This window comes from Rhyacophila brunnea, unplaced genomic scaffold (assembly GCF_057557595.1).
Source record: "Rhyacophila brunnea isolate RB1 unplaced genomic scaffold, BYU_Rbru_1.0 scaffold_24, whole genome shotgun sequence".
NCBI lineage: Eukaryota > Metazoa > Arthropoda > Insecta > Trichoptera > Rhyacophilidae > Rhyacophila > Rhyacophila brunnea.
In genome coordinates this window covers 14,035,359-14,060,957 of record NW_028232904.1, presented here as the reverse complement: position 1 = coordinate 14,060,957, position 25,599 = coordinate 14,035,359, and the positions used below count along the sequence as shown (strand labels likewise).

Sequence of the window (25,599 nt, the reverse complement as noted above, 5' to 3'; positions counted from 1 at the left end):
CCAGCATGGTGATATAATATTATAATGCTGTGATACCACTTAATAAAACTGTAGGTACATGAAAAAAATATACAATGTGTAGTTAACAATGAGGTTACCCATTGAGTAAAGCATATCTGTCATTGTTTGTGATTGTGGAGATGGCTTTATAGACCGAAATAGCTAATCGTAACTACAAATAACTGAAGAATCGTAACACTGTTTTAAAACCATTAAAATGGAGTATTTTCATTTAAATTAAACACAATTATTAATAGATTATATTTTAAGAATTAAATGAAATTGCATCCATTTAAATTTTAAGCCTTTGCTCACGTAAGTGGAATTAATTAATATACGTACCTAACAATTTAGTTTCGATACTACCCCTGTTGGCATTCCCAAGTGGAAGGCTAGTTTTATACCTTAGGAGAGCAAATATTTAATGAATGCAATTTCTCAGATAGGTACCTACTTAGTTTTGTATTCAAAGCCATAAAAATTTAGTAAAAAATACAAGTAATCGCATTCATATAAATATAAGTAGCCTCTCGGTTTATTACAATTTCTATTTTCATTGCGATTATTTGCTTAACAAATATTTTTAAATGATGGATTATTTGCAATACACTCAATTTCCACATTGATAGCGATTAAAATTTAAATTATTTGGAAATCTTGCATTCCAAACCATTTTCTTCAAATAACCAAAATAGAATATGGGGATTATATTAACAAGAACTGATTAATAATTCTATATGTGTAATATTTGCAGCCAGAGTTTTAAAATTACTTAAAACATCTTCTTCTTAACGCTACAATCATATGTGGGTTTTGGAATCCTCAAGCATTTGCTTCTATCCGGATCTGTCAAAGGCGAGACGACCGTTATTGGTGACTTTCAGGTTGCCCCGCCTCCAAACCTTGATGCAGAAAAAGTATCATAGATACGATTGATATGATTGAAGACACATTTTCTCTTTCAATGCTTTTGGTCATGCAGCAGGTCTCCGAGCCATACATGCCAATAATATTATCTTCAAAAGCCACTTATCGTGTTAATAATAATAAATGATAATAATGTTATCTTCAAGAGACTGACAGTCGAGGTGTGAGCACGTCGATTTGTTTTGTGAAGGCGTCGGAGGAATATATTCTTAAATCGTGTAAAGATCACTAAAAAACGTTCCGCATGTACTTGAAAAAGAAAACATGTCAATGAATATACTATTATTATTACGAATATAATAATAAACATAATATTAAAAGGACGCATGTTGAATTTTTATGACAAATTATATTTCGTTCGGCTCGCGCCATTTGCACAATCCGCGCATCGCCTAGTCACGATCTTTTTAGACCATGCCTCAGCTGAAGTATAGCCTTAATCGTAAAATGTTCAACAAATATGTGCTACCAGTATTCCCTACGCCCTAAAGCACGCTGGATAGATGGACGTATAATATGTATGTGGCAGAAAATAATTGGGGACCGAGAAGAGTGGAGGGAGCTAGGGGAGGCCTTCATCCCGCAGTGAATAGACTACAGCGGATGATAATGATAATAAATTAATTGGATCACTCGTATTGTTTTTAGAATAGCTCAAAAAATTTCTTGTCACTATTTTATTTGATTCATTGACAAACATTAAATTTGATAACAAATGAGTGAAGGAAAAAGATTATTTCACAGGTGCTCATATTAGCTACGCCAAACTTGTCGTACTGTGTAGCATGTTGATAAAATTACATAAGAAAAATGAATAGGTTATGAATATTTTTAGAATTATTGTCCGTTTTCTCATTATTAATAAAGTGAAAATTATTTAAATATTTTGTTAAATTTATGCTAACCTTTGTTGTCGAGCTCGTGACGCTATTCGATATTAATTTTATTGATATTTTTTTAAAGATTAACATTTTATAATAATATTAAAAGAGATAACTTACTATTGATATTATTGTCTATTACAATTATTATAAAGTTGGTAACACTGCTTTAAAGATTTAATAAATTCTTTCTGTTCCTTTTTTGAATCTTACCTTATTTTGTTTTATATTATTTATAGCTTATAGGTATCAATTGTTTCATCTCTTGACAGATACTCATGACGTATCAAAAAAAATCTTATAAAATAAACTTAATGAACGCTTATTAATCAGTAATAACACATGATAAAAATAAGTTACAATTAACATAATAAATATTGTATTCATGATCACAGATAAGAAGACGTGCACACACATTACGAAAAATGCGATGACACGTTTTAGCAGTATATAGAAGGATTGAGGAACCTCAATTGCCACGAAAATGATACTTGTGTAAATATTAGCGTTCTCCATAGTTTTGTATGGTGTCTAGTCATGGACGCTGTGTAATCCAACTAGATACAAGTTAAATACGGCACCCGTTTGGTTACATGATGAATCTACCAGATCCTGTTAGCCTAGCCAATGCCTGTGTTTCCGGAACTGGGCAGTCTTAGCAGGTAATAGTTTTTATTACAAATCTTACAAGTAATTTTTACACAATATATAATATTTTTACTAAAATTAAGCTACTCATAGTTATGAGACTGCTAGAAGCTGATTTCGACTTATTCCCCGAAGAGGAATCAATTTATTGAATGTCAGTAAGTTGGTCTTTGGACTTTGGATTTTTTCACGTCGTTCACAGCATATCTTCTTCGTCGTATCGGGTCTTCAATAGCTACAATATGTCACTCCAGAAGTTAGCGAAGGCAACACCATTTTCGTCGGATTGTAGGATTTCTTCAAAGTTGCAGCTTACTGGGCAAGCCTTGTATGAAAATAAGTGCTACATGCTTTGCATTTTACCGCGCTCGCAGGTTTGGTCACCAGAGAACCCCCACTTCACCATGTTGTCTCATGGTGCGCCCTACCATGGTTCTCAGTCTGTTTAGGGCTTTACATGTACGGTACCCGAGACTGGCTCCGGGTCGGAGATGCTCCGCTGGCTTTATCTAATCTTCGAGACCCTCAGAGGCTAGGTTACATGCCTAGGGGGCGTCTAAAGAACATCCACGCTGGTGCCCCCTGGAAACGGTGACAACTACTACTACCGGCCAATCTTTACCATACGTGAACTTCAAAAACATGCAAAACGAAAATAGTTCACAGCATATCATGGAGACAGTTTTTTTTTTGCTGTTTTTATTCAATTTACTAAGCCGCAAATGCTTGCAGAAAATAATTTGTGCGTTTTTTCCTTCCAGAAATTAATTTGTTTGACAATGCGTTTTTGTCGGTTGTGCCAAAAACCATTACCCACTGAAGAAGGAAGCCGATACGTTACACGACTGGTCCTACTTTTCGCCCCTTCCGTTGTCTATGGATGACCTTTCATTGCCTGTCATTGTCTATAGAGTGCTCATACTGACGCGTCTATCGTGTTCACTTGTCGGAGTATTCTTAGTTTCAGATTTCTTTCAGATTATTTTAACGTATCTTGGAGACCTTGGAGTTCATCTGATTTAGTGGTTTTTTTTTTTTTTAAGAATTATTAATAACCATGTCCTTGCTTTTTCGTACAAGGCGGTTGTTAGTAATTTTTGAATAATCACAAACACCCAGGCTTTGAGAAAAACACATAAATGTTTTTGTCATGACCGGGAATCGAACCCAGAACTCTCGGGTGGAAGGCCAGCGCCTTACCCACTGCATCACGAGAGCCGCATGTGGTTATATGTTATTAATAATTGGAAGTGACGATCAAAGTAAGTAAACTTCTTCTGTGTATAATAATATCATAATACACTAGGACGTTTATCAATGTGATAGTCGATTCTAAACGACAATAACTAATAACTTATTTATACTCTTGAGTCATTATAGAATACCAAACTCTGCTTGCATGTACGTTATCAATAAATAGTATGGCAGTGGACCACTCGTTGCTTGTGCAAAAAGTTATGCTCAGGCTTAATTAATCTAAAGATGGCGGTGCAAAAACCAATCCGCACAAGTTGATTCAGGAAAAAATATTAAGCATATCAATTCTCTATTTCGTCTTTATAGCCATGATGCAATTGTTATTAGTTATTAATTTTATTTATAATATACATTATCCAAAGAATTATTTCTATATATAATTAATTATAAGTGGTAATGGCCTAATGCCATTTTTGAAAATCCTGTTAGAATATTGTCTGCTCATGGTAACTGACATTGCATTTGGTGACATTCTAAATATTCTATCATTTATTAGTAAAATTAATTAAAATAATTTCGTTTGCTACTATATCTTTAATGTTTTCCATGGATTCTCAACATTTTCATCTCAAGTAACTTATGACTCAATCATTTTTGATGAGGTGAAAAATTGCAATAATCACTCTTTTATGTAGTGAATTTGCTAATTTTTTATAATGAAATTACCTAGCAATGTTAAAATACCTATTAGGTTTAACTTAACAGACAGTAATTAAGAATTTTGCTGTTATGCGCCGGCTAGACGGCAGCGACTTGCCTGCGCGGTATCACTTTTACAGCACTTTTCGGTTTGCGTGAGCTACAGTTTTCCCGTCCATACACTCGGGCTTTTCGATACAAACCGGTTTGCGCAGGTAAGCTTCTGGTAAAGCATGAGCATTTAGACGGTACTTTAAGGAGTTATAACACAGCAAAACCTTTGTCGAACACGCATAATGGATTTAAAAAACCTTGCCTATGTTCATAGTCAAATATTTAGAATTTGAGGTATCTTTAAGAGCTAAGCTTAAATAATATTAATAATAATTTATAGAAACAAATGTATATTGTGCCACGATTTCCGAGCGTCGGTGGTATCGGCTTATAAAATCGTGAGTCTCGGGTTCGAATCCCGGGTCTGAAAAATCACATGTTGTTTTTCAATGAGTGTTTAAATCCAGAGCATGGTCTTAATATGTTGAGCAAGTCGCTAACATCCATTTCATGTAAAACAAAAATCTATTACGAAATCTTTTCGTGAGGCGGCCAAGATTGTAAAGCCAATTAAATAAAATATACCTAGATGTTATTCTGATGCTCTAACTTTTTTCAGACTAGAAATCAATATTTCATTCTTTCATAATAAATATTACTAATATATTGGAGGTAACACAACTGGCGCAATATCACAATGAATTTCAACATTTTTTATTAAATAAGTTGATTGTTGATATAAATATAATATATTACAATTATATATTTCATTATGTGTATAAAGCCTTCGCATGCCATAGGTTCGTCACCACTGTACCATATCAACCCTAACTATAGTTATTATTTTCAGATTAGGTAACCTGCTTATGAAGTCGCTCGAGCTGTAAGATTCGACCATAATATGACATATACGACGAACGAGTTCGTTTCGAATATGTTATTATTGATTAATTATAATTTTTATTTTTAAATACTCACGACAATCGGGACCCCGTGCTGTTTCGATATTTAAATTGTAAAATATTTTCAGGTTCTTTGTTCAATCAACTTATAAAAATAATACATTAATATTATTTAGACATACTTATAAATTTAAATTATATATATTTCTTAAAAATATATTGATTACGTCAGAATGTATAATATAATATATTGTTAATATTGCTCGCTACTTTCACGGTTCTAACGATAAAATTATATTACATTAATTTGATGGTGCACCTACGTGTATCTTGTTACCGCGTGTTAGGCCGGTATTCGGCTTTAAAGCAGTGTTCTTCAACCTTTTAACACATGCTGCCCTGTGAATATAGGAGAAATATCTTGCGGACCGGTATTAGCCAGAAATAATAGCCATTATAGATAAAATTTTATTTATAAAATCTTATGTTTTAAAATTACAACTTTTGGTTAAGTGCCACATCTGCTGCTACTTTTTTGTAAGCAAATTTGATATACGTGGTTGCAGTATTGTTTATGAAAGACGAAGCACTGCATTGACATCCATTCGATTTTTATTACTAACGTAGATGAAAAATTCTTTTCTCATAAATAGGAAGTCGAAAAAAATACCAATAATCTGATCTTTATAATTCAGAGATGGATATTATATATCAAGAGATATCCAAAATTGAGCCAATGATTACATTATTTGCATTTTATGTCTGGATACCAGAGTGACTATCTACAGAAGATAGCTCTATCAGCTTTTCTTTCTCACGAGGATCGAGTGCGAATGATTTAATATCTTCCAAAAAGTGATTATTAACCCACAGGTTAGAGGTCCGCCATTACCTAGATCTTAATTTTCAGATAAATATTTATTATAGTTATCAGCTAACACTTTTAAATGTTGGCTTATCATGTTGAATATGACTTTCTGGATACCTTATAAAACTTGCTGTTGGGTGGGGTTCGAGCTGCATCCACCAGACTCTCATCACATCTAGCTATAGATCATGCCTTGATCTGGGAAGACGCAAGAATACTGAGTGGCATATTATGTACTAGGAGGAACTGCGTGGTGATCACATGCTCCAACTAAAAATTGGACATGAATTACGATAAAAGAAAAAAAAGATTATTAAATTTAATAAACTATGCATTGTTATTGATTTAGCTTATTATTATTGGTTACTTTCGTTAGTCAGTCTTTGACATTGATATAAATTTAGTAATGATAATGCTTACGAACAGGAACATACAAAGGGTGGTTTCCACCCGGGTGATATTCCAAAATTGCCGCCTTCTAAAATATAAAAATAATTTTTAATGGTTAGTAAGTAAGTAAGTTCAATATTATGAACAAAAAATGCGCCGTAAGCGATTTTCTTTTGGTGTCCATTAAAACCAATTCAATATAATAATGCTCCTCACATCAGTTAATATCCTGGATATGTATAATAATTATATTTGCTGAAATATTTTATGACACTGAACCATTCCATGAAGACTTCGAGAGAATGCTTTTCAGAATATTTTATAAATTAAATTTGCGAATAAACATGTCATTAGTAGATAAGGGATCGTAAACTAATATGTTTAAATATTTTTGTCGACCACATTATCTGATCCTAATAGGATCACATGGGCCTCCACGGAGTGGAAGTTTGTATTAAAAGATTTTTGTTTTTACGAGAAATAGATGTCAGCCACTTCCTCAACCTATTAGATCCATACGAATCCTGGGACTCACGACGCTATAAGCCGACGCTCAAACCGCACGCCCATCATGGGTGTAAATGTTTAAATATTACGTGTAATAAACTATTTTTTTTTATTTTTTTCAACGATTTTTTAAGAATGTAACATTCTTTATCAAATATATATATATTTTTTTATAATGTCTATTTATATTTCTCTAAGTCGTTTTCAAATTATGTAATTTATGTTAAATATTATATAATGCGTTAATTCTTCAATTTGCCGCCACTTTATAAGTGTCACTCTCAGGTAGTAAATAATTCATATATTTCAATACCTATAAGATTTAGTACACGTATTTGAATTTAATAATATATTGTATTTTTAATAATGATTATTGTGTATTTTCCGTGCATTTTGTCGCCCCCTGAATCCTGCCGCCCGGCTATTTCGTACCCCGTTTTGGAGCGTCCCTGCTTGCGAAGGCTTTAATTTTGTAGCCGTAAACTCATAAAATCTGACCGGTTAATAAGATGTTAATATTGAACTTGTGACATAATATTATTATTGCTTGTCATATGTATTTTTATTTGACATTGGTCACTTCCCAAAATTAGAAATTAGTATGCTAAAAACACGATATTTTTTATTTAGTAAGAGAAAATTACGAATTAGAAACAGCGTAGTTTTATATTTTTGTTATGTAATATCGTTGGGTTATTGATGAATATGGTGGGATATGACAAATGAGTGAGCCTTGCAAGCTATAACGTCATGATTTAGTGTAGCGTTACCCCAACTTGACATTACCGTGACATAGTATAACCCTACTGTGTTTTTTATATTTTGGTATTTTTTATAGTCTGTACGTATAAATCGGAGTGTCTGTCAGTTTTTTCGGTAATAACTAAATAACTATTACACCAATATTAATGACACGTCTTGCAGAGCTTATAGACCAGGACGGACCAAGGGTGGCTGCCGCCTGGGCGCCAACCCAAAATTGTCGCCCTCCACAAAAAAATGGAAATAAACATTTATTTTTCATTTCAAAATATGACATTATGTTTTATTATTGTTTGAGTGTGGCTTTAAAATCAACATAAATATTGTATACCTACTGTAAAAACTATTGAAGAACTCGAGGTGCTCTACGTGGTAAAAGTCCGACGACTTCTAATCGTCTGAACAAAAATGCACAAACAAAACAAGAGGAATATAGTATTTTCTATCCTTAAACATGCTATACTTTTCAGAGAGAGTCAGTTGGATAAAACCATGAATAATATCAGCTATAGAGCGTGGGTCTGGAAACTTTTTTGGATAATACAGGTATTGTTTTGGCGTTTCAGTTGCGACTTCCAAAGATACTATCTGAAAGAAGTTTGCTGAAACTGCCACAAGCCATGGCGTTTTTAAACGTAGTCCTTCGTTATAATAACGTTTGTATTCATATACCTACCAAACAGTACACTTTAATACATTAACTCGTTAGAATAGTCTCTGCAACGGCCAACGAACTCAAAACGCCGAGGAAAAAGGGGTGAGAAAACTCAGAAATCGAGAATACTGAACGTATTTATTAACATATATAAAATAAAATATTGAACTAGTACAGTCATGTTGAATGAAATTAACAGAAATCTTATTGTGGAACTAAACAATTTTGCATCTTAATCCAACATTATTAGGTACACCAAGCTAAGTAATGATCTCTACAAATTAATTACATTCTAATAGAGTTTTCTGTAATTGAATTTATATATTTGTTGTGCCTTTATTGCTTACAAAATTTTGATTTATATCCCAATTAGTGTAATTTACCACAGTTCCCGGATCCCTGACACACAGCTTCAAGTGAAATTAACCATACCGTATCTCATAGTTTTTATACTTTGCTATACCCAGCTTTAGTTTTAGCGCAATTCGCTAGATGGCTATACTATTAATAACATAATAATTATTATATATTATTTTTGTTATCTTTGGGATTATTTTAATTAAATTCTAGGTTTTTTAAAATACATCTGAATTCTTTCAGTGGGCAGTCGTCCAGCAGTTTATGGTAATTTAAAGCAGATGCTTGAGTATTTTAATTAGCCATTGAGGTGATTATATATTGTGTATGAGTATTATTTAATTACAGTATTATCACTTTTTTTTGCTTTACAATAAAATAAAAATTCCATACCTATCTTTTATGTAAATCTGCAAGTTGTAGGCTGTGTCGGCAAGGACTGGGTTACGTTCATATATTACTGTCTTTAAATATTGAGCGACCGCTCAATGGTATGAGCGAATGGCTAAAAAAAAATATATTTTTCGTGAAAAAGTTTACAGGCTTAACTTTACTTAAAATTAAAAAAAAGATACCCTTTAAGTCGTATTAACAAACATGAAAAAAGAATTATAACTAGTTAGTATATTACTAGGAGCATCTACCGACAAAATACGAAAGGTAACATTTTATTTTTATTTTAGTGATAAATTAAATTTTAAAATATTTAAATTATGGCGAATGCACCGCTCTATCAGAGGCAGCTAGCGGATAAAAAACAAAGTTTGCAATTTGAGATAAAATATTGATTATGTTTCAAATTGTTATAGTGAATGATAAACTTACATTTTTTTTAAAACTCATTATAATAGTAATGTTCATTTTATGGTTATGTAATTTAGTTAAAAATTTTCTCTTATGTGCTAGTTTTTTGAATAATTCATAATTTTAATGTATTTTAAAAAACATAGATTATCTAAAAAATAAATAAAATGTATGATAGTATATTATCCTTTTTATGTATATCAAATCAACTTTCAATATTGTGACAATAGAGAAATTTCAATCATTGTATTCTTTTTTCTGCTACATGCTTCAGGTAGATGGAGTATTCACCGTATCTTTTGCATAAAAAGTATTTTTAAATTCGAAGGCAAAGTTTTAACTAAAAAAACTTTTATAACATATTGTGCTTTTTTTAAACATTTTCATCTAATTATTTCAAATTATTTTTAAGTGCTTTATTATTAAAAAGCAGTACAATTAATAGGTACTCACGGATACTCTGATAAATAAATAAATTACAATTTTAATGTATATAATTAAGAAAATAAAAATTTGTTTTTAGTACAAAATTTGAATCGAGTAGAATATAAATTCATACTCTTTCAAATATATTGCTGGAACTGAGTTGACGATTAATTTATTATACCTTTATTATACGAATAACCATTAAAACATTGCTTTCTTTTGATATTAATAATATAACGAATTACAGATAATACCTACTTAAAGGATCCATTCGACATAGCATAATATCTCAACAGTGACGTCCCGTGGGGGTAGGCAGATTGAGCGTCGCTTGGGGGCGGCAGTTACTCGAAAGGCGGCACATCGAGATTTGGTATACCTATAGAAATAGCTAAAAATATTTTGTTTGCGTGTTGTACCTACCTACAATATTAGCTTTGCAAAAATGGTGTGGAAATAAAAAATCTGTGTACATTGCTAAATGGTACAGACCAAATGTGTCAGAAATATTAACCAAATATGACATCAGACTTTGATGATTTGGGTAAGTGTCAAACTTAATTATTTTTATTCGCTTTTTATATTCAAATTAAATTGTGTATGCTTTATTGGTGTATATTTTGTTAGTTATGTATCAATACAACACATTTATTAGATACTGGAGTCATGAAAGGTTGATAAAATACTGGATATATAAATGGGGCGGCTTTTGGCGCTGCCTAGGGGCGGCATTTTGCCTAGGGACGTCACTGTATCTCAATGATGGAAGATATTCAACGATCCAAGAGGTTTCACCCGGAAGAGAAACGAATAATTGTCAGGGAAACTAAACAAAGTTACTTTGATGAAGCTTTCCGCAAGATTCCATCCTGTGTTCTAATAAATCATGTAAATTCTGATAAAAAATAATATATTCGTACATTTTTCTCACATTTCTTCTACTTGTGTGTAAATATTGATAGATCCAAGCCCTGCTTTTCAAAAGAGGACGAGTGAGGGTGGAGTGGAGTTACCTCTTTACCAAAGCAGTTGGCAAATGATTTTAAGGTATGGGTTACTATACAGTGAAAACACGTTATTTAATGTCACTGAGTTAGTTTATTTAAAGATACAATATTGAGCTAAGCAGATAATTATTAATTGAATAGTTGGATGCGAAGTCCGAACCGTAGAACATGAGACGTCCAATAATCTGAAAAAAAGTCTGTGTCTCTTCTACACAAAAGCTTTCAACCCACTGGAGGAACAAGGATGAAGCATTATCATAAAGGGAAAAAGCACACCAAAAATATGATTTAGTGATATTACAAAATAAAAAAATACTCGATGTTCTAGTTTTTTTTGTCTGGTTAATTAACTTTTATGTTTAAAAATCATCGAGTATGAAATATGAGAATTTTATTTCCGAAAAGAGAAATTCTAGACCTCTGTGTGGGTATACTATAAACTTTATTTGGAAACATTGGTTGTAATTTTTCGTGCCTACGAATACACCCACATTACTATTCGTGTTTTATATAAAAAGCACTGTATAGTTAGAAGTCTTGCATCTGGTAGGTTTTTTCAGTGAAATATGGGAAATATTATTAGAAAAAAATGTAATAAATAAGTCTTTTTTAGTAGGTACGCTATAAAAATGATCAAATTGTTAAATTTTAATAGTGTGCCGTGATTCAAAAATGTTGTGATTGATTTAAAAAGCCAAACACATTAAAATTTAAAAAAAACATATTTTTCCAGAGATATGTCATCGTACGTTTTGTACTCTTTCATAATTATTATACTTTGATAATTTACTGTGTGAACCAACTTTACTGTTCAAATTCATGACGATTTTTTTATTCTAGACCGGTTTCGTCCGCCTCAGAGGGACATTTTCAGGTGGACGAAACCAGTCATAGCCAGCCATAAAAGTGGAATAAGTATGGTAAAAATTTGCATTTTTTTTAAATAAATTAATAATACAATGCATATCTACCACGAATTGACAGTTAACACAATAAACGAATATTATAAATGACAATAATATAAAGTTTATAAAAATATATACAAATCAATATCATTATCTAATAGTTTTACATAAATAATGTGTACAGCGCGTGTAACCACGATACAACTAATATATTGACTGATATTGAAGATTGAGGGAGTTTTCACCGACGACACGCCATGTGTAATAATAATTTCCTAGTATCTAGGTAGGTAGGTATATGCGATAGTTTACAGTTGATGTAATGCACACGTTCTAGATTGGTACACAAGCTGTACAGTAAAAATAATTTTACGTCAAATGTTATGTCATCTACCTGATATAAATGTGTTTAGAATATTTTAATATATAAGTATAATTTTAAATATGAATTTTTTCATGGAACCTTTAATAATTGACCCTGAGAAAACAAATGTTATAAAATACACAGGATCCTTAGGGCTCATGCATTGGAGGCAGCAGGAGGCTAATACCCAAAATAAATTGACATTCCGAATATGGTGATGTGGTGACGATGATGACTCCTTGATCTAAGTTGTGCAATATTAATAATAATGAATACAAATTAAAAATGTGTTTTTTTCAATCAATTTTATTTCACCAAGATTGGGTTTGTCCGTTAATAAATTCTAAATATTGACCTCTGACTGTCTTCATAGAAGATGCCAGCCTTGACACGACAAGAATTGCGAAAAACTTGTACAATTTAATGAAAATAATGACATTCTACCAAGGATTTAACCGGTACATAGAATAAATTTTTATATTATTGAAAATGTCCGTTTATTAATTGAATGTTTATTATTTTATTCACTGAAAAAAAATCTTATAATAATATCATAAGTACCTACCTATTCGAAATAAGACAATATTTACATTTCAAAAAAATATATTTGTGAATAAAATATAATAATTAATTTGAGGGAATGAGAGCAGAAAAAGAAAAAAATATTCAATATTCTAGCACAATTATTTTTGTAGATTTATATAAATATTTTTTATACATAATGATATATTTGTTTTGTTTGATAGTTTAATAAACACTATCAACAGTGTACTTGCTCTTATTGTGCTCACATTCCCTCATTTGATAACCTATAAATTAATAATTGCTTAAAATTACGAGTAGTGGCAGTGATCTTATTTAAAAAAAATAAGAAACAACACAATTTTCATTTAATCTAGTTTTTTTGGAAAATTATAGGTAATGTTATTATAACTCTCATGGTAAATGTATAAAAAGTATTGACGAATTAAAATTTATCCGCAAGGGGCTTAAACCTTGAGTAACTGAACTGCTGTTATGTATTTCTAGGTATATACTTCAAAATAGCCATGTTGTGTGTTATTTTTTTAGACATTTGCCATATAAAAAAATCGTCTTGAAATGCTGCTATTTTTTGTGAAATTTCCTTTAAATAATAATTACCAATGTATATAATATTAAGTTAATTAAATAAAACAGGAATCATTTTTAACTAAAGCAAAGGCGTAAAATTACTATAATTACTATTGTTTATTATATGGCGAATAATATGTGTTTATGAAACAGTTAAAAATAATTAAAGGGCTGAGGATCCAAGTATGTGACACACAACAGAAAATATTTTATAATTTTCTTAATTTATTCATCTACGAGTTTTTAAATTGCATTTAGCCATATATTGTTCTCTCAGCACCTCGATTATTTTTTGTTTTACTATTATAAATGTAAATGTTTCACTTTTATGGCACCAGAATTCCCCTCGAAGTTTCTATCTTGACAAACCTAAAATCACAAAAAAAATACAAAATTATGTTTAAATGCAAACAAAAAACACAAACTCTGACATGAAAGACTTAATAATAATAAAAAATAAATAATAATTACAAGATAAAAAGAACTTTTTATATACAACGTTTGTAAATTTTCTGTTGAATCATATAAACTTGACTTGACTAGCTTAAACGATCAAAAAAATTGTTTTTGATAGAAATAATACTGAAATGTCATTTTGACACTCATATTGATTTACATAGTAATGCACGTATAATATATTAATAATTTAGTTGTTAGGACCCTAGCAATCAATAATAGTGGATTTGATTACGGATTTCTTCCGAAATAACTTTTCATACAAAACAGAATTAACTGAAAATGAATTTAATTCTACATAAAAATGGCTAAAAGTATTAAAACAATGCATTGGCATCGTGTTAGGATATATTCTAAAAGTTTCAAATGTCTAGCTAGTCAGGAAGTTATTTAAAAATCGACTGCAAGATTTTTACCGGACAAACAACCACCGGACAAATAAGAATACGACCTAATAAAAAATAATAAAATACAATCATCTCGTATTTAATACAGCGTTTCTCAATTAATTTTATCCATTCAACGCTTTTATATTTTATATATCTATTTTAAGTAATTTACATATTATCGAATCACATTAGAAAAAAAGCGATTTTTTTATGTCGCTGTGAATTTCTAATTGAACTTTTGAATAAAGAATAACATGACGTCTTGGAAAATAGTCTTGTTCATCTCTACATTTGAGATCGAAATAAATATTTGTCGTTATCGGATTTTCCAAAGAAGTATTATTCCAAATGGTTATGTTGCCATGAAGCTGCATCGATTAGAGGATATGTATTTAAGTACCAAATCAATGGCATTACTTTTAAGGTTAATTTTTGAATGATTTCACAATTACGTAAAATTAATTTACAAGTATTTAAAATAATTTAAATATACTAATTTAAATATTGTAATATTATTTAAATACATATTAACGAAGGTAAGATAAATATAAAATAATTCTCAATTGAATATTATGTTAATGACTTTTAATAATCTATGCTTCTATTATGTAGGTATAAAAAAATCGACAGTGGCGTCTCCTTTTATTTTAAATGATTCATTATAATGTCGAAATTTAAAAAGAATGCTTGCAATATTACCATATTTGTATTTTTGTAAATAAAAAGCAAAAATAAAGAAGTCAACGGAACCCTTCTTCTATCCCTCCTTCTAAAGTGAAACAAAAATGACCCTGGCATACTAATTTTTATAGAAAAGAAGATGAAACGCATTTTGTATTATATAGAAATAATTACAAAATAAAAAGAACTTTTTATATACAACGTTTTTAAATTTTCTGTTGATTTATTATGCTCAATATGATCAAACTTGTACTTGATATGAAGTAAATAAAAAACAAACAATCAAACAAATATAGAATACTGAAATGTTATTTTGACATTTGATTTTGATTTCCATAGTAACGCACGTATATATTAATACTGTAGTTGCTAGGACCACCCCCTTAGCAACCAATACGAGTCTTTTACTTTTTACGGATTTTTCTGAAATAACTATCCATACAAAACAGAATTAACTGAAAATTAATTCAATTCTGCTTAAAGATGGCTAAAAGTGCATTGGCATCGTGTTCTGATATATTCTAAAAGTTTCAAATGTCTAGCTAGTCGGAAAGTTAGTTAAAAATCGATTGCAAGATTTGTACTTGATACACAACCACCGGACAAACAAGAATATGAGCTAAGATAAACGTGGTAAAATAGCACTCATCACAAGCTAAAATTTGCCTAAACTATTTTGATTGTGACACCACAGAAAGCTCCGTCTTCTATAATATTATGCAACATCTTTGGTTGCAATAGATATAAATGGAATCCCACGTCTCACATGATAATTTTCTTGATTGAAAATGTCTATTTGGATGTAGTGTTTGTATAAGTAATCGTTATATAACATGTATTAAAACTTCCACATTGTGGAGTAGCAAAACTGTGTTGAGTCTAGTGCACCCCTACATACATTTGTTCGTAAACAAATAATAATACCGCCCTAAAACAAACACACTACTAATGTGTGTAGGCATCGAAAATAAATTTATTTATTTGTTACAGACATACATCTGGAGGTCTGTATTAGGGTTTGAGTTTTAAATGCGTAATATTCGAAGACCTTTCTCGATATATTATTTTCAAATATAATATCAAGTTTTCCTTTACCCCCATTTTATAAAGTCCAGCTCTCAGATGTGCATGTCTGTATATGTAAGTATATTGAGGGTGGTTTTTATTTACTTTCAGACTATCTTTTATCTGAAAAATCTTTATAAACCGTAGTATTTTCATACATATTATTAAATTTGTTTACAAAAGTTATTTTTCTGCTACATTCATGGATTATGTCATTTTAATAAGTGATACACGATCTCTTTATTTATAAGCTTATTTCCGGTAAAAGTACGTAGGTAAGTCATAAATAAATTTTTAGGTGTTAAAAATATATCCGAAACAAATTATAGTTGATTTAAATTTTGTACTATTTCATTTGAATCAATTTTTGCTTCCCTGGTTTCCTATTTAGGTATCTTCAGACACAATTCACATATAATGATAGTTAATTATTGTTTATAATATTCTGCATCAATGTGAATTTGCCATCGGTGAGTATACATAGTGCTTGAAGATGCCGAAAGATGAAACAAAATTAATTTTAATTTAAGTGTACAATTTTTTTATCAATTAGAATTTAAATTAAAATACCATCAATAGTATCCTCAATCGATAATATTAATTTTCTAGTTTAGTAGGTGCCTACTGCATACATAATATAAAATTATTTTCGAACTGACCATATTACATTGACTTCATATTTTATTTTACCCATTAAAATTTACTAAATATAAAAAAGGAAAATAGTTTAGGATAAAGTTAACAGGTATGAAGTATATATTATTATGTATTGAATGTACTATATGACAACGATTTGACGCACTACATTATACTGCATATCAAAGCAGTAGTGTCATAAGTCGCTGCGTATCCGGAAATTCGTACGTAAACAGTTCATCGCAGGACACTTATTCGTGCGCCGCAGTACGTGAAACATGAGTTCGTGTAACATTTAATCAAATGACAAGTTCCGTCACCGTTGAGTATATTTGTACGTTTGCTACAACATGTGGTGAGTCATATAATTTTATTAGGTTAGGTTAGGTTAGGGTTAATCTAATTGGAACATTACTATTTGCAAACTATCGCCGAATTTTGTAAGATACGTACAAATATATTCTACGGTGAATTGTTCAACGAAGAACTCGTCATCTGATAAAATGTTATACGAACTCATGTTTCACGTACTGCGGCGAACGAATAAGTGTCCCACGATGAACTGCATACGTACAACTTACATGTAACGAAGTCGCATGTTCTGCGTGTTCAAAATGCTTCCCAGTAGCAGTTAAAAGTTTTTCTTTTTTTAAAAGCGATATTTTTGACATTCCTATTACCTATGTAGTATTGGCAGAAAATCTTAGAATCAGTCGTTTTCTGCTTTATTGTAGAGATTATGGCATATTTTAATTATTCATACCTTATGTTTTACCCTCTTCGCGACCAATCCAAAGCGCACCACTGCCACGTCATGTGTGTTGATTTCTGGTAATTACATACTTACGATTCTTGCGTTATTAATAGTTTTAGATTATTTGAAGCATTTTTAGTGTTAATAATAATTAGATTCTGTTACCTTGTTAAAATAAAAAATCTCCTCAAATTAGACATACTAATTTTACCTTGTTTCACAACATATATTTTTAAGCGGTTTCTTGGAAAGATTTTTAATGTAAGTAAGACACATTGTAGCCCCAGGTGTACACTAATACCATTTTAGCACCATGTTAAAATAATTATTACGTATACAGAGTAATAGCGGTGGCTTAGTTGATAGAGCGCCCATCTCTGAAGCTGCGGATCGCAGTTTATATCCCGCAGCTGGCAGAAATGCATGTTATATTTTTATAATGTATGTTTGATCGAGTGGTTCGGGGGAATGGTTAACAACCATTCCTCGTAAAGCACCACCAAAGCACGTAGGATTCGACTCACAATATATCATTAAAATATAATTTAATTATATAAATAATTGAGTCGATTTGTAATGAGTATACGTTTTAAATAGTCTGGTCATATAAGGTATTTAGGTCAATATTTTTATATATCTCCAACCGTTAATGAGAAATTCAATATAGTTATTTTTTAAGAAATCAACCATCATTTTTATTGTGTATGAGTGTTAATTTCTGGTATATTATTACTGGCCACTAACACTAGACAGTAGATACATTATGCAAAGCATCCCCTGTAAGGAAAATATTAAAAATTACAGTTGACAGCTTTAAATATCACGAGGTGCTCATCATAATATGTGCATATCACTATTAGTTTTAAACAAGGTCACTAATATTACCTTGATTTAAATGACAAACATGGCAGTCACTATTGACAGAATTTGAAACACCTCATATATCATAGTTTTTAGGAAATATCGTCAAAGTTGGTATATGGGTCAGTAACTGCTTAGAACTCTTGACCGGCAATCAAAATACGCTTGTTCGAGACCCATTCAGTCCAGTTTTATTTATGTATTAGGTAGTTATATATTTTTTTATCTGTATTTAGTGTGGAATAAAGAATAATTAAATATAAAGAATTTAGATTTTAAAATTTATTAAAGAGTTGGATTCGCACTCACATCATTTACTGTTCGAGTGAGTGCTATTATTCTTAAATCTATCAATTCATTTATGATTCTTTAAAATATTTCTAATAATACACTAATTAATGTGTTTCAATGATACTTTATCAATAAAATGAATCTAACATTTTTAAATCTGATGAAAAAGTCATAAATTAATAGGGATAATTATATAACTCTTGTAAGAATCTTACACACATTAAAAAAAAAACACGTTTTATAATATCACTCGTTTACTGGCAATATTTAAATACAATCTCTACAATCACGCCTCAATTGGATGACACGACAAAGCGAAGCGACCGATGCAACGAACGATCAAACATACATAAGGCAGACGGCAAGAATACAATTGATATTAAAAATACATACACACTCCCAATAAGTTTCTTTTGTACATTCATTGAAAAAGTTTTTTTTCACATTGGATGTATATTTGTATCTATTCAGTTTGATATGATATAGACCTTATAATGCATTGATTAATTAAGGAAATTAGTAAAAAGAGAATTATGTATTATGTACCATAGCCGAATTCATAACTAAAATTGTCCATCGAGAATAAATAAATAATATAATCATGATATTTGAAGTAATACAATCCAACTCAGTCCATATTATTAAAAAGTTAAAATAAAATATATTTGCTTTTTTTTTCTTGCTTTTATCAAAGTAAATTATCATATTAAAATTGAGGAACTGGATAGAAAAACGGCCGAAGTAGTATTTTGACGTTCTTCTATTAATGTTTTTAAAATTTACGAATTTTTATTTAACCCGTCACCAAAAATCATTTCGATCGAACGATTGCGTATTCAGCTATTGTAAAAATACTGGTATGTATTATATAAAATGTATTAAAAAAAGCGATTTTGTCAAAAGATTTAAACGCGTTTTTCTCAAAGCTATAGTTTAATACCCCCTGTTCTATCTAGCTCCTCTTATTCTATGTGTTTCAATGTTACAAATTTGTATGATACTTTTTAAACATTATTGAGAATATGATATCACATATTGTCCGGTGACATAGATGGAAAAATCTAAGGAATCGTAACTTTTATATAAAAGTACAAATTTTTGGCCAAATAAGGGCCATTTTTTAATTATCAAAAATTCAAAACTTTGTTTCAAAATTTGACCTTTTTCGGTTAATGTTATTATTTCAGAGGCTTTCAATTGAAATATGTCAAGTTTAACTATGAATTAGTGTTCATCACTATAATAAACATGTCTGTTTACAATGAAAATCAATCAAATCATGGTAATTATATAAAATTAAAAATATTGCCACCATCTTGCTATTTTATAAGCTTCCAAATGAAAAATGTCAAGCTTTACTTGAAATTAGTATTTAAAACCAAAAAATTCACACCTAAACTGAAAATCAATCAAATCAGACGGTAATTATTTATAAAAAAGAGTATAACATATCTGCCATTATAGAATTTAAGGTCTCATTGATAAATTTTGAATATGTTAAAAATGACTTATGCCAAAATTCATGCTTTTACATAAAAGTGCACAATTTTTAGCTGTCTCTGGATTAATATTCTATTTTGAGATACCTAATGTCATTATCAGATGCTGAAATATTTATAATACTATAAAACTGGTAATATAAATATGTACAAAAAATAATATCACATAAAACCTTATAATATTGAAGAAGAGATTATTTTTTATCGTAGACTCTTCGGGTTAGCTGTAATTTAAGCCAAAAGCAAGCTGTTAAAAGGAACTAAGCTATTTTGCTCCAAGATGTTTTCAGTACAATAATAAATATTTTCAAAATACAATCAATATAATCGACTATATTGATAAATCAGTCGTATCAAAGAGTGTCAGTATATTTCATAAAGTTAAATTATAAAATATTATTGATATTATCAATTTCTTGGCCCATAAACTAATATAGGTTCTATCTCATAGTCGTCTATTTTTTTGGGCTTTGGCAAACGCCCTAAAACGACAGCTGGCTGGAACGACTCTAGTGCTACTCCCACTACGGTTTTTTGGTTAATTGGCACTCCGTATGAATTAAATGGCACATTTTCTGTAGGAGCATTATTATTTTCTTTATTATTTATCAGAATTTCTTCTTTTAATAATAAACTTTGTATCGTATTTAAAAGATCCTGGTCTAAAGCGGCTACGTTATGCGCAGAGCGTTCTTGCACGCCGATATCATCGTTATTTGGTTGTTTGTTAAAGTTTGAAAGATTAATGATTGTGTTTTGAATCTGAGTCTGGTCCAGAGGTCCCGCTTTTGGGTATTCTTGAGATTGTAAAGGAGTTGTAAAAGAATATGTTAGAATTGGCTTAGAAGCGACTGTCTCTAGCGGGATAATTGTCTGTTGTGTTTTAACTTGATATGAACTTGGCTGTATATTATATTTAGTTACTTGTTCATATTGATCTGGTTGTTGTTTATACTCATAATGATATGACACTTGCGGCAGTTTATAAGCGTATTGGTACGAGGTTTGATAATACGTGGGTGATAATTTTTGTGTGTCTGGGTATTGAGATTGATATGTCATTTGTTCATTTGGTTTTTGAGACACATCACCAGTTACACTAGATCTATAAATATACGATTGAGAATTACCTGAAGGACCTTGGTATGATGCTGGGTATTTGTTAGGTGATAATTCGACTGATCGAGATGGCCGAGCATAGTTATATCCTGAGGGTTGCTCTGCAAATACGGCTTGGTTTATAGTTGATTGTGGTATATAATTCTGAGAGACACCAGTATTGAAGGGAACGTTTGGAAGAAGATAATCATATGATATGCTTTGAACTTGTTCAAATGATGCTGCACTCGGTCCGGAAGATTGTTGATTATTGAAGCCTTGATAAGAAGCGGGTCCTTGTTGGTAGTTTGTAACTTGTGGGGCAACATAATTATTGAAAGAACTTTGCTGCTGTTGAGTACCAACGAATGTTTGAGCCGGACCAGACACACCTAATGCCGATACTCCTTGCTGATACGCTGGGGCTACTGCAGCACCTTGGTAATTATTATATTGCACTTGTTCTTGATAATTTTGCTGTGATGGTATCGCCTGAAGCTGATTTTGACTTGTTTGTAATACAAACGATTGTTGTTGGAAATTTTGCGCTGGAGCATAATTTGGAATTTGTTGATCAATTGGTCCATTATTATTAAAACCTTGTGAATTATCTGCATTGAACCGTGTCTCAGTATTAACATTTCCAGGATTTACATAAGGTTCATATCCGGATTCTTCCTGATATGAAAGCAGTTGTCCTGATCCGGTTACCTGTGTTTGTACTTGAGGCTCTGTCTGAGGGTTCTTCTTTGGATCACCGAAGACGATCTGTTGATACAAATCTTGCTTCTCTTGCGATGGAATATCAAATGAATAATCTGTCGAAATGTCTGTTAATTGATTCTGCGAAGAGACGTCTGGTTCTTCACCTTGATTAGTTTGCAGTGTAGATGTGAATGACCCCGTATTAATGGCAGGACTTTGCTCCACTTCGGTTTGAGAAGAAGTTTCACCAAATCTATTTTGTTGCTTTGGTGAATTTTGGATATTCTGTTGAAAAAAAGGATTTACCACTGTATTTTGGTCTATTTCTTGTAAATTTTTATTTCCTGACTGAATATCAAAAGTGATCTTCGTTGGTGTCGTTTGGCTGAAATTGTCTAAAGGTATGAATCCTCCAATATTTGGTTTTTGTTGTGTAATGGGTTTTGAAGAGCTTGTCTTTACAAATCCTGGTTTTCCAGAGATAGGCGCGGTTGGTCGTTCATCAAATCTTTGTGATGGTACAGGATAGTCATATCCAGGTACTGTTGGTTGTTGAGGTCTTACTGGTTGAATTGGTTGCGGGTTAGGTCTCACCGGCTTAGGTTGAACAGGTTGCGGCTGTGGCTTAACTGGTATCGGTAGTTGTTCAGGTCTTACAGGTTGTAGTGGTTGTATTGGTTTTGGTTGGGGCCTCACAGGTTGTGGTTGAGAACGTGGTGGCTGTGGCTGAATTGGTTGTGGCTGAGGTCGTGGTGGTTGTGGCTGAATTGGTTGTGGTTTCACCGGTTGTGGCTGTGGTCGTGATGGTTGTGGCTGTGTTGGTTGGGGCCTTGCAGGTTGTGGCTGAGGACGAGGTGGTTGTGGTTGAATTTGTTGTGGTTGAGGTCGTGGTGGTTGTGGTTGGGGCTTCACGGGCTGTGGCTGTGGTCGTAGTGGTTGTGGCTGTGTTGGTTGTAGCCGTGGTGGTTGTGGCTGTGTTGGTTGGGGCCTTGTAGGTTGTGGCTGAGGACGTGGTGGCTGTGGTTGAATTTGTTGTGGCTGTGGCTTTATTGGTTGTGGCTGTATTGGCTGTGGCTGAGGTCTCACAGGTTGAGGCTGAGGTCGTGGTGGTTGTGGCTGGGTTGGTTGTGGTCTTACAGGTTGTGGCTGTATCGGCTGTGGCTGAGGTCTCACGGGCTGTGGCTGAGGTCGTGGTTGTGGCTGTGGTCGTGGTTGTTGCGGTTGTATTGGTTGTGGTTGAAGTATTCCTGGTTGTGGTTGCGGCGGTCTTGGTTGCACCGGTACGTTGTAATCATATCCACCCGGCGTTTCCGGTTGTTGAAACTGGGGAAAATTCTGTTGTCCAAAATTAGGTGGCGTTTCTAAGGGCCGGTTTGGCCTAGGATAGTCATAACCTGATTGTGCTGAAGCAGAAACAATCAGAAGCGCCGCGAAGAACTGCAATAAAGAAAATATATTTATTACATGATTGCCATTCTTGCTATTATAATAATATTACAATCCAGAAAACATCTTAAAAATGAGGTATATGACACATCATTCCTCAACGGAATTTGATTTAATAATGTATTTGCTGAACCTGCATCTATGGAATGGGATATTGTCGCAGTACTAATAATTATTAGTGTCTCTCTAAAACTGTGGTGCAGATTTTAATCACACGTGTGGAAAAATTGAGTTAAATGTATGTTTTAAAAAACTGTAACCGATCCGAATGATCAAACAATTGACGTAAACGAAATTGGGAATTATTTTTAGTCTAAAATAATAAGTTAAATATTTAATTTACGACATTTACATTGCTTTAAAATGCAATATATTTTTAATAAGTATGTTCAAATCCAACTTTTGTCCCGTAAATAAAGCAGAACTCTGCAATTTAATATATTTTTTATTCTACATAAATGATATCCGATGTATAAGGTTGGCAGTCAATATCTATTTATATTGTTGACTTATGATTAAACACAGATAGGTACATCTATATATATAAAACGTCGTAAAAGTCGGGTGAGTTACACCATTTATAACTCAAGAACGGCTGGACCAATTTTTATGATCTTTGATTTTGTTGGATTTGTTTCCGCCTCGAATAGCAGAATAACTATTAAGACATCGAAAAAAAATATGAAGAAAATTCATTTTCTCATACATTTCGTATGGAACGGCTTTTTTGATGATATTTCGAGAACTGATTTTTTTTTGTTCGTCTTGGTCTCGAGAAGTTTCCTCGTGCATTGGAAAAGTAGGAAAATTACAAAAAAAAAACAAAATCCAAAACATTCATGGCGCATTGCGACGTGGAGTATTGCAATTCAGTGAAGTTCATCAAACACATCTGCAAATATGTCACCAAAGGCAGCGATATGGCGGTTTTTGGCGTTCAAACTCCCAATACCAACGATGAAATCACGCTCTATCAAGTTGGTCGATATGTGAGCTGCAATAAAGCGATTTTGCGTATTTTCTCACTCCCCATTCATGAACGTCACCCCACTGTTGTACATTTGGCGGTGCATCTGGAGAATGGTCAACGAGTTTATTTCAACGCATCGAATGTTGCTCAACGTGCTGAAACACCTCCAGCGATAACATTGACCAGTTTCTTTTCGATCTGCCAAAGCGATCCATTTGCACGAACGTTGCTCTACTCTGAGATGCCACGTTATTACACTTGGTACGCTTCATCGTAGAAATTTCAACGTCGGAAGCAAGGCGATGCTGTTCCTGATCATCCGGATGTACGTTCTACTGATGCTCTTGATCACATTTACACAGTTCATCCAAAGAATGATGAATGCTTCTACTTGCGGTTGTTGCCGGTGAACGTTCGTAGGCCGACATCATTTGAATCACTTTGAACTGTCAATGGTGTAGTGTGCCCAGCATTTCGTGCTGCATGTCAACAGCTCAATTTGCTTGAAAACGATACTCATTGGGACATGACAATCGCTGAAGCAATTGTTTCTGTCTCCAAGTCAGATACGCACATTATTTGCTATCATTATTTCGACATGCTTTAAATCGAATCCACCTGCACTGTGGAAGAATGACATGTCAGAAGATATTTTACATCGAATTCGTGTCAGTTCAGGAAATCCCGATATCGAGGTGAATGGGGAGATACATAACCAGGCTTTGCTTTTAATCGAAGACATGTGTTACCTCATGTGCAGCAGTTTGTTAGTCAAGTTAGGAATGCCAACGCCACATCGTGGAATAAACGATGCTTTCAATCGAGAATTGCAACGTGAACGTGAATATGATCGAGTTGCATTGAACCAATCAGTTCCAACGAATGTATCACTGTTGAACCCCCAACATAAGGAAGTTTACGATACGTTAATGAAGGCAATTGATGATGGAAATGGTGGCTTATTTTTCCTCGATGCGCCCAGTGGAACTGAGAAGACATTCCTTATTTCATTGATTTTGGCCACTGTTTGTGCGAGATCCGAAATTGCTGTAGCAGTTGATTCTTCTAGGATAGCGGTCACCTTGTTAGAAGGATGCCGAACGGCTCATTCAGCGTTGAAATTGCCGTTAAACCTTCAAACAACTGACAAACCGACATGCAATGATGAAGGGAATCGACCCGAGTGCAACCCATCCAGCAAGTAGTTTAACAGAAAGCACTGCAACAATGCTACGCGAATCATTTTGATTGGCTTCAATAAAGCAAATGCCATGCTGCCACG

At 32.3% G+C, this 25,599-nt stretch overlaps 1 protein-coding gene across 1 annotated transcript; it reads right to left on the bottom strand.

Moving 5' to 3' along the window:
• Window positions 1–18,835: 18,835 nt before the first annotated feature.
• Window positions 18,836–23,183, bottom strand: LOC147069079 (uncharacterized; the record flags this gene model as incomplete). The annotated part of the gene is made up of 1 exon (XM_085951602.1): window positions 18,836–23,183. A coding segment is annotated over one exon (636 nt), but the record flags the coding sequence as incomplete, so codon positions are not given.
• Window positions 23,184–25,599: the final 2,416 nt, after the last annotated feature.